This window comes from Odocoileus virginianus, chromosome 31 (assembly GCF_023699985.2).
Source record: "Odocoileus virginianus isolate 20LAN1187 ecotype Illinois chromosome 31, Ovbor_1.2, whole genome shotgun sequence".
In the NCBI taxonomy this organism is placed as follows: domain Eukaryota; kingdom Metazoa; phylum Chordata; class Mammalia; order Artiodactyla; family Cervidae; genus Odocoileus; species Odocoileus virginianus.
Window position 1 is genome coordinate 40,577,573 of NC_069704.1, and position 10,766 is coordinate 40,588,338.

General features: G+C 56.2%; 1 protein-coding gene across 2 annotated transcripts; it reads right to left on the reverse strand.

Annotated features, from left to right (window-relative positions):
* Positions 1 to 799: 799 nt before the first annotated feature.
* Positions 800 to 7,460, reverse strand: C31H8orf58 (chromosome 31 C8orf58 homolog). 2 transcript variants are annotated; one of them, XM_020899970.2, is made up of 8 exons: positions 7,023 to 7,460; positions 5,589 to 5,912; positions 5,410 to 5,510; positions 4,563 to 4,703; positions 4,304 to 4,415; positions 4,063 to 4,175; positions 3,633 to 3,763; positions 800 to 2,052 (listed from the first exon to the last, which is right to left on the reverse strand). In XM_020899970.2, the coding sequence occupies exons 1-8, from the start codon at positions 7,069 to 7,071 to the stop codon at positions 1,941 to 1,943; spliced, it is 1,083 nt and encodes a 360-aa protein (XP_020755629.2). In that variant the 5' UTR covers positions 7,072 to 7,460; the 3' UTR covers positions 800 to 1,940. The 2 variants fall into 2 exon arrangements, with proteins under 2 accessions (XP_020755629.2, XP_070315771.1); XM_070459670.1 differs by having other exon boundaries at positions 5,410 to 5,912.
* Positions 7,461 to 10,766: the final 3,306 nt, after the last annotated feature.

Below are 10,766 nucleotides of genomic sequence, written 5' to 3' on the forward strand. Positions count from 1 at the left end.
TCTGGCGGGCCCCCAAGCCGGGAGCAGCAAGAGAACCAGCTGACTGGAGGAGGAGGATGCATGATCAGTGCCGTTTCTACAGACATCCTTGTATCTGACTCAACCAATGACCCCATTTCTAGCCCTACCCTTCGTTGAGGGCACCCCCCCCCCCCACTTACACGTCCCATCTTCTGGGTGCCTGCAGGAGACCAAACTTTCCCCCCTTCTCAATTAACGGAGCTTGGAACCTAAAAGGTGTGAAATGGAATAGTTCCTCCCATATTGGTGCCCTGACTACGGTGACTATGTCCTCCTCCCATAGAAAATACTTTCCTCCCTCTATTTCCTCCCTCAGGAAAATACTTTCTGAGCCCAGGTGGAATACCAGCTATCTGGCAGCCATCATCCACTTAGCCACTTCCCTGGTAAATGCTGAGGAGCTGGGGGCAGGGGGCAGGTGTGTGCAAGAAAGAGCAAGAGGCAGCCACCCACCACATCCCCCACTCCCTAAGCTGAAAGGGGACTTAAAGATGTCAATGATCATGCAGCAGGACTTGGCCCCTGATAGCTGAGATGCACATAAAAGGAATAAATTCAGGGAGCCCAGACGCTTGCAGCTTCCCATACATAGACGAGTGCTAAATTTCTTGATTTGAGATACTTAGTTTTCCTTAATTAACAATAAACTTTTGTTCAGACCCCCATCCCCTGCTGCAAACTTATATATAACCTGACTCTTCCCCTCACCTCCTCAGAAAGAGTTCTCTGAGAAGATGCTGTCTCCAAGGCTTGAAGTCCTAAAAATTCCCACAGAATAAAGGTCTGTTAGGTTGCGTGTATTTTTTCAGTCAACACAAGTGATAATAGTAAGATAAACCTTCACAATATTTAGGTATACATTTACAAAGAATTCTCACAGTCGTTTTCTTTAGTCCTCACATCAACTCTTGGGGAATGAGCAGGTCAGGTGTTAGTGTTCTAATTCTCAGATGTGATACGTGAGCGACTCAAATGACGCGCTCAGTCTTGCCACTAATCACTGACCATTTTAGTCCCCATTAGCAATCCCAATTCCCCCTTATCCTCTGACCATCATCCCTCCAGTCTAGCCTCCCTCCAACCCCCTTTCCTATTCATTTAACATTCACCAAGCATTTTGAGGCAGCTTAATTTCACTTTATCCTCAGAACAAGTCTGTGAGGTAGGCAAGGCAGGCATCGTTATACCATTTGGGAGATTAAGTGGGCAGCTGTGGCTCAGAAAAGCTAAGCGATTTTGTCAAGGTCTAAATGCTAATTTGGGCCTCTGGTTTCAGCTATGATGTAGGTAAGCAGTAAAGCAGCAGAGAACAGACCTTGAAGATTACGCTGCTGTTCCTTGTGTTGTACTTGACCCTCCCATCCCTGGTGCAGTCTTCATGCAAGATTCAAGGCAGAGGCAGCCAAGAGAGTGCCATTCTCTGTTCTAGAGCTGCCCACTTGAGTGTGAGGAAGAAGACAGGACTCCAGATCAGTAACTGTCCACTCAGGAGTGAAGGTCATGTCCATCATCCTGTGGTTACCTCACCATGAGGGCAGGATTCCAGAGAGACAGCTGGATCCAGTCCGTTCACCACACTGACGGTCCCACAGTCCCCAGCAACACGCTGGGTGCCGAGAGATCACTGTGCCTAACACGCCCCATGGATGCCCCATGAATCAGTGAGGTTCACATTGCCTAAGCCCAGGGATTTTTGGCAACCAAGGAGGAGCCCCAGAGCTGCTACACTTTGGGGCCTCTGGGGGACCCAGGGCTCCTTGGCTGCTCAGAGGAGAAGGACTCAGCCCTTGCCTGAGTTCAGAGAGAAGACAGAGCATCCACAGCTTTTTCTGGCAGCGCCCAGAAGCAGCATCAGGGCAGCCGGCGAGGAGACCTCACTGCACTCGCCCCACCGGGGTCCCGTCCCTGCACCAGGAGGCCTAGTGTGCAGAGGGGTTTTTGTCTTGTTTCTTCTTAACCACTGATGATGGCATAAAGGTCTTCTGGAGGGGATGGCCCAGAGGCCTTTCAGGGAGGCCCCTCGATGCAATCCTGTGGAAAAAGGAAGGAAGCTCTAGACTAGGGGGAAAAAACAAAGGTAATGATGGCAGACTTCCGGGATTAAGAATCCGCCTACTCAGGGCAGGAGGGGGTGGGGAATGGGGAGGAGGGATAGTTAGGGAGCTTGAAAAGGTCATGTACACACTGCTATATTCAAAATGCATAACCAACAAGGACCTACTGTACAGCACATGGAACTCTCCTCAGTGTTATATGACAGCCTGGATGCGAGCAGGGATTGGGGGAGAATGGATACAAGCATGTGTGTGGCTGAGTCCCTTTGCTATTCACCTGAAACTACTAAAACATTGTTAATTGGCCATGAAAATGAAGGTGGTAGTCACTCAGATGTGTCCGACTCTTTGCGACCCTATGGACTGTAGCCCGCCAGACTCCTCTGTCCATGGGATTTCCCAGGCAAGAATACTGTAGTGGGTTGCCATTCCCTTCTCCAGGGGATCTTTGTGACCAGGAATTGAACCCAGGTCTCCTGCATTGCAGCAAGGCTCTACTATCTGAGCCACTAAGGAAGCCCTGGCGAAGACTGACAGGGATATCACCAGTGTTGCAATATAGCCATGGAATAATCAGTTATATCCCAACACAAAATAAAAAGGTTTTTAAAAAAAAAAGAATCTGCCTACTACTATAGTGGACATGAGCTCCATCCCTGGTTTGGGAAGATCACACAGTCTGCAAGGCAACTAAGCCCATGCGCCCCAACCACTACAGCAGGTGTGTCCTGGAGCCTGTGCTCAACAAAGAGAAGCCAGCACAGTGAGAAGCCCACACACAACAGAGCAGCCCCCGGGGGCACGCTAGAGCAAGCCCGAGCGGCAACAAAGATCCAGCACAGCCTAAACTTCATCTTAAAAAAAAGTAATGATGGCCCCAGAGTTGACCACAATTGTGCAAAGCCTAAGGATATTAACTGATGGGGCTAAGCCCCGCTGGAAAGTTATTCCATGAAGACCCTCATCCCCAGCACCCACTGTGGCATTCTGTATGCACTACCTTGCTTTCCTGGGGAAACACAGGGAGGTGACCTAAGTTTCAGCTTTGAGGGCTGAGGGCTTGCTGGGTTCACATGATGATTTCCTATCTTTTGGTCCTGGCTCTGCCACTGGCTAGCCATGTGGCCTCGGGAAGATGACTTCCCTCCCCAGCCCAGTTCTCAGCCTCCTCATCTATAAGTGGGGCTTTTTAACTACTTTCTGTTTCTTCCCGCAACCTCTCCAAGACTTGTTGTTTAGTTGCTCGGTTGTGTCCAACTCTGTGACCCCATGAACTTTAGCCCATCAGGCTCCACTCTCCATGGGATTCTCCAGACAAAAGTACTGGAGGGGGTTGCCATCCCCTTCTCCAGGGGATCTTCCAGATCCAGGTATCAAACTCGGGTCTCCTGCATCACAGGCAGATTCTTTACTGCTGAGCTACCAGGGAAGCCTTCTCCAAGACTGCCTCTCTCAAATTTTGCAGGGACAAAAATAACAACTGGCAGCACCACCTCAGCCTCCTAGCTCATCAGGCTCCTCCTTCTGCCCTGCGCCGGGCAGGGTCCCAGGACTCACCTGGGTGCTGAGTCACAGGACTCACTGGGGACAGGACCGTCAGCAGAGGTGGCAGGTTCAGCAGGTCGAGGGCTGCCCCACCTGATCCGGTTGAGCAGCACCTTGATTTTGTTCCAGTGGGAGCGATCCCCCTGAGCAGAGGGTGAGGGGGTCACCCAGGGTCCCTCTTCACAACATACCCCTGACCAAGCTCCCACAGATAGTTGTCACCATAACCAGGACACACCTGCTCCAAATAGGAATCCTCTCATATTCTAGCTTTCAGGGTATCCACACATCCCAACCATCCCACCCCCATCCCATCCTGTCACCTGGCCCCACAGATCAGTTCAGTCACTCAGCTGTGTCCGACTCTTTGCGACCCCATGGACTGCAGCACACCAGACTTCCCATTGCAGCAGGCCAGGCCCCACATATATCCCTCACCTACCTTGTGTTCCTGGTAGGATGAGAAGGTGTGAGCTGGCTCCGCCAGGGCCTCTGACAGCCTGGGAGGGCTGGCACTGGGCGCCCCTACCTTTGGGGGTGAAGCTGTTTTTGCTCCTTCAGAAAGATAATCCGGTTACCCCAGGCAAGGAACAGCAAGGCACTCATCAAGCCCAGAGCTCAGGCGGTCTGCCTGTGGGGCCCTGGGCGGGCAAGATGCAGAGGGAGATGCAGTTGGCGCTCACCTGTCTCCTCTGTCTGGCTGAGCCGTCCCCACGGCCCGTGCACCTCACTGTCTGGGGCGTCAGAAGGCGGAGGGGAAGGCACCAGGGTTGTCTCCTCCTCCTCTTCAGAATCCTGTGCACAGGAGAGACGAGCTCTCTGGGCCTGGCTAGAGGGCTGAGGCTGTTCTGAAGGGAGTCCTGGTTTCAGGGGTCCCACCGATCCTCTGCCTCCCCCACTCACCTGCCCACCAGCCAGCCTGCCCACCCACAGCTCACTCACCCCAGGGCCCCTCTGAGTCTGAAGCTGCAGACAGAGCCGCTGTAGATTTGCCACCTGCTCCAGCACCACGCACAGGTGTTCCAGATAGCGAAGACCCTGCCCCGGAAGGCCAGGGCAGGCTTCAGGCCCTAAGCCCTCCACCTGTGGGACACAGTGAGATCAGGCAGAATTCTGAACCCAGCCAGACTCCCACCCCCATCTACTGGCGGCAAAATAAGTAAGAGGAGGAACACACACCCAGCTGGTCACCCCGTGCCCAACCAGGCAAAGGGCCAAGTAGGCCCCAAGCCCTGCTCATCTCGACACAGCTGGGGGTGGGGAGTGAGGTGAGACATCCCATCCAACCCATCAATTAGAGGCAAGGAATGCCCTGCCCCGGCTTCCCTGGTGGCTCAGATGGTAAAAAGTCTCCCTGAAACGTGGGAGACTCAGGTTTGATCCCTGCGTTGGGAAGATCCCCTGGAGAAGGGAATGGCAATCCACTCCAGTATTCATGCCTGGAGAATTCCAGGGACAGAGGAGCCTGGCAAGCTGCAGGTGCCAGGGTTGTCTCCTCCTGCAGTTCATGGGGGTCGCCAAGAGTTGGACACCATTGACACACACACACACACACACGATACCCGCCTGAGCCACACACACACACACACACACACACACACGATACCCGCCTGAGTCACATACACACACACACACACGATACCCGCCTGAGTCACACACACACACACACACACACACACACACACACACACACGATACCCGCCTGAGAGAGTTCCAGGGAGAACAAGGCTGGGGTGGGGGAGGTCAGGGGGAGTCCATCTCCATCCCACCCTTGAGAGTTGGCACTTACCACCTCTGCTTGTTCCAGGCCATCCTGTGGATCACTCTCTGCCTCGGTGGCCTCCTGTCCCGTTGCTTCATAATGGGGCATTTCACACTCAGGCGGCAGCTCTGGGGAGTGGCAGTGTGACAAGCTGGCAGAGGGAACGGAGAGCTTGTGGGAGCGCTCCAGCACCTGCTCCAACTTACGTCTGGCTAGAAGCCGGCTTAGGTGGGCAGGAGGCTCCAGGGCACCAAGGGCCAGGGACTCAGCGCTCCCCAGGGGCTCAAAGTTCAGAGAGTCTTGAGAAAAGCCGGGTGAGGTGGCCGGGGAGCTGTCCCCAACCGCCATCTCCACTCCTGAGTCCTGGGAGGCCAGTTTGAGAAGCGGCACCTGCGCCTGGGGATCTCTCAGCTGGTCTTGCCCCTTCCAGGAGTCTGATGAGCAAACTGGAGCCACATCTGGGATCTGTCTGTAGGTGCTGATGACTCCAGGCACTACACAACCATGTGCCAGGTCCTCACCAGCCCCATCTGCAAGGAGAGTCGGTCATCAGGCTGGGCCGGCTGCACCAACATTCCTGCAACTTGTGGCGTTCCCCGGGGAGGAGCGTCCTGGGTCAGAGGTGACAGGAGACCGGCGGACCACAGCCGCGTCCAGATATCTCTCCATCCGTCTGGGAGATTGGGTTAGGATGGGGGTCCCTTTTACAAAAGTAATTGTTAATGATATCTTCCTTTGAGGGGTGGTCGCTTGCTTCCAGGGAGCCCTTGCGCTCTGGCCCCTGAGGTCAGCCCAAGACCTCTGAGCTATCACTGGGGAACTGCAGCCTCTTCAACTGCGCCCCAAGGGGGAGTGTGATTGTGCCCCGGCCTCAGGGAGGGGGGAAGGACGCACAGAGGGAAGCGGGGTCTAAACTGGCATCAGGATGCAAGAGAAAGTCCATCCTGGAAGTCCTGGAGGGAAAAGGTACCAAAAATCACAATAGCCATAATCATTTTAGACTTTTGTTCTTTTAAGTGAGAAGCAGAAAATTTGGGAGTTGAAAAAAATTTGAACTGAGGAAAGAGAACCCAAAGGGTAGAAGGAGAAGCAGCGTGGTCGCCCAATCACTGTACTGTCTACAGCTCTCCTGGTCTGTGCCAGGCCCAGGAGTCCGATCGTAAAGATACAGAATTGGAGGTTGGAGGGGACGGAGGCCGGCCTTCTTCTCCGGCCTGCCGCACCTGGATGCCAAACCAGGCCCCTCTGGGCAAGAAAGTTCACCAGGACGTCTACCCCTGCGCGGCTCCTTTAGAAAGAGGTCTGCCGCCGCAGAGATGAGGGCTTTTCTCGACCGCCGGCTGGGGCAGAGGCCGGGAGAAGGAGGATCCTGACCAGGAAATAAAGGTAAACGGACCCGGGGAAAATGGGATGGAGGTGACGATCGTTTTAACGCCAAAAGGTAAAAGGGTCTCCAACGTGCGGACGCGATACCGCTGGCCCTTCCTAAGGGAGGCGGCGAGGAGGGTGCACCGAGGTCGGGCGGGCTGCGCCAGGTGGTGCGGGCTCCGCCTGTGGGGCGGGGAGCGCAGACAGGGGCCAGGGCACGAGAGTTGGCTCCAGGCCAAAGGTCCGGGCCCGCCCCGGGGTGGGCGACTCACCCCGGCCGCCCAGCGGCTCCACGGCGAAGAGGCGCCGCCGGCCCAGCATGGCCCCAATCCGGCCCCAAAGCGGCGCCCGGGCCGTGGCCGCTGCAGCAGGAGCGAGCTATCACGGCCGTCGTCGCGGAGCCGCTGTCGGGCGGCCGGATAGGCTTGCGCGTCCTGACCCGGCAGGGCGCGGCCCCAGGATACTCCCAACCCGCATGGGGAAGAGGCGGAGCGGGGCGGGGTGCGCAGGTGTGCGACCGAGACGAGAGGGGCCGCGAGGGCGGGGCCTGGGCCCCCGGCCGGGTGTCGGCGGGGGCAGGGGGCATGGGTAAGGAGGCGGGCCCCTGGCTCCCTTGCCCAGCCGGCCTGGCCGAAGAGCAGGGACCCTGGCGGGGGACGGGGTCTCGTTCGTGGCGTGGGGTCACCCCGCCCACAGTTCCCAAGCCGAGTCTGTCTGTCTTCCTGCGGCCGAAATGAAGCCGGGAGAGACGGGGGGGGGCGGCGACCGGACGCGAGCGCGGAAGGAAATGGATCAGCACGTGCAGGCGGTGGAAAAATCGCCGGCCAGGACGCCCGCGTCCGCGCGCGCCCAGTTGTGCGCCTTCGGGAAAGTCACTTAGCCACTCTGAAACCTGGCGCGACCAAAGGTGGAAGGCATTCTCGCCACAGAGGAATCCTTTCCAACAACTGCAGGGCGCCTTGGATCCTGGGCTAGAGCTGAATCCGGCGGGGGCGAGGGTGTGGTTCAGGGTCAGGAAAGTGAAACGGGGACCGGAGGTCTGGGAGTGTAGAGGCTCACCAGTCAGCCCCGCCGCTTTGAGTCCATGGAACTGCACCACCCTCTCCCGAAGGGGGGGGGGGGGGGGGCTGGGAGCGCCGGCAGCCACAAAAGCCGAGACAGCCTGGTGACCAGATGGCCTCTAAGGAAACCTCGGTCTCCTGAGGAAGGTCACCGGGGCTGGAAAAATCCCAGCAGGACCCAAATTCCCTGGAGGGAGATAAGGGAGCTGGCGGACGTGCAAGCTTGCACCTGAGCCTCTGGGGGTAGGGAGAGGGGCGGGCTGGAGCTGGAGGCGCTGGCTGCAAGTGGTAATTATCTGGGAGGGAGAAGACAGCCTGCCCACCCCCTGATTCCTCCTACCCTTCCTCCTACAGCCCCCGCAGGATCGGTCAGGAGTCAAAAACTGCATGACTCCAACTGTATAAGATGGGGAAACAGGCCTGCAGCGAAGCCCCACGCCCTCCACTCCCCCCCACACACACACCCCGGAACAACGAGAGCCCAAATTTACTCTTGCCACCTTGATTTTCAGGCCAGGCCCTTCCCTGCTATCCGGGTTCCCGGGGTTGCCTGCTGGTGGCCCTGTCCTCCTGGTTTCCACCCCCATGGCTCTGTCCCAGGTACAGACAGAGAAGCCTGGGTCTGGGGACAGGACAAGTCCAACAGCCCGGTATATCCTGCATCAAGCTTCCCAGGGGAGGAGGCGGAGGTTGGGGGGGGGGGGCGGTTGTCGCGGAGGGAGGGCTGGCCGTCAGGGGCTTCCCCTCTCCTGAGTCAGAGGATGGGGAGGTAAAGGGAGGGAACCTTTGCCAGATCTTGTCCTGAATTTCGAGAATGTGGGGCCAGATTCCAGGCAGTCTCTGTGGTGACTGTGGGGCAGGAATGTATCTGGAGCAGGAAGCCAGGCTGGCCAGGAATGCAGTGTCTCAGCACAGGGCTCTGTGTGGGCTCAAACCACACACACACACACACACACCAGGCACACTCTCCTCCAGGCCACTCCCTCCTCCCCATGTAGATATGCCAGAACCTTCAAGGTGGTTGGGATCCCCCACAGTGGGGGGCCACATGCTGCCTTCCCATCTGCCTTTTACTGCCCTGACTCTAGCAAGAGCCTGCCAGAGCTGGGCCAGGCCTTCACCACCCAGAAGGCTGTCCCTCCTTCCCCTTACCTTCTACCAGAGAAGAATGGTCTCTCGATGATGCTGGAAGGGACGGGAGGGGCGTGCCCTTGCTGCCCACCTCAGGGGTGAGTAGCTGCCATGAGTCCCTGAGACACATGTTGGCCCCAGCAGAGGCATCCCTCAGCCTCCGTGGGGAAGTCCCAGCTTCAGGAAGCGCGTTTCCTGCCAGCTAGGCCCTGTGTAAGGAAGGGCAAAGCCAAGAGCCCAGGGCAGCTTCTGGCAGACTGGAGATGGCTGGAAGCTTCGGTGACCGCCCCCCCCCCCCCCCATGGCCTGGAAGGCTGCCTTTGGTGGAGGGACAAGAGCAGCCCAGGGCAAGCCAGGAACCCAGGAGTCAGGCTCCTGGCTCCTCCTCAGCTCCCTGCCGTTACTGCCAGGAGTTCTTGAACCAGCGACTTATTCCCCCTATCCTCAGTTTCCTTACTGATACAACTCGGATGAAAACAGTACCTATTTCAGAATGGTGAGGATTGACATTAAAGCACCTGAGAATTATCTCACAGTGTCACTTTGGGAAAGTCATTTTCTCATCGCCAGTAGAAGGGGGCTGTATCAGATGCTCTCTCGGGTCACTTGTAACTCAAATCTGTCATCATTTCCGAAGTCATTCCCCAAACACAGAAGAAAGTAAAGAGGGCACCAAGCTGGACAAATAGCAGCCGCCTGCTTGGGTGCTGGCCCGTCCCCCGCCCAGCGTGTCTGGGTCAAGCAGGTAGATGCTCACAGCTGGGCAGAGACTAAAGGCTGCTCCCCACCTTCTCCTCTGGCAACCAGGATTGACTAATAACTGTCTTCCAAAGAAGTCCTCCCCAGGCTCGGGCTGGCTGGTGGCTGCAAAGAACTCTGATGCTGAATCCCTTGGGCCCTGGGGAGGAGAGCTGACTGCCACAATTAGGGGAATGGCAATCCACTCTAGTCTTCTTGCCTGGAGAATCCCATGGACAGAGGAGCCTGGCAGGCTACAGTCCACAGGGTTACAAAGAGTCAGACACGACTGAGCGACTGACACTACACTGCTATTAGTTAAAACCTGTCCAGCCTTTGAAAAGCCTTCAACAACTCACTGGCCTACCCATTTCACATGGGCCTCCACACCCTATTTGTTCTCCATTCCTTAGAGCAATGCCAGCCCAGCGTGGTTTGTTACACGTGGGGATCTGACCATACTAAGACTCCAGTGCACCCTTTTCCAACCTGTCACTTCCCTGCTGATTTTTTTTTACTGTCCGCAGAGCCTCAAGGTGAAATTCAAACCATATCTTAGGGCATTCAAGGCTCCCATCTTCCTTTCCGATCTTGTCTCAGTATCACCTTCAGCCTCTCCCCTAGCCTGAGCACTCCACTTGCACTAACTCCCTCACTCTGCATGTCTCTCCTCCATCTGTCTGAGTCCTGTTCCTCTGACAGTGATGGCCCTGGCTTTGAACTCTGAGTGCTGCCCTTCACATAAGCTCTTCCCACTCACTACCATATAGCACTATTCATCATGTCAACCCTATTGCTGCCGCTTGATTATATATATCTTTAGGAAACCCACAAAAGTGCTCTTTGGTATTCCCACTGCGCCAGGACCCGAGAATGTACAGTGGAGTCAATAGTCCCCTTTTGTGAGCATTCTCCCTGCAGAGGGCTACACCTGACACTAGGCGGCGCCAAGCACCCTGTCCCACTTGGGACCAGATGGTTGGGGCCTGACAACTCCTGAGCCAAAACTGGTTTGATCTTTCCTATAAATATAAAGGCAGCCATTCAAGCAAAAAGTGAGACAATTATAGCAAGGTATAAATTATA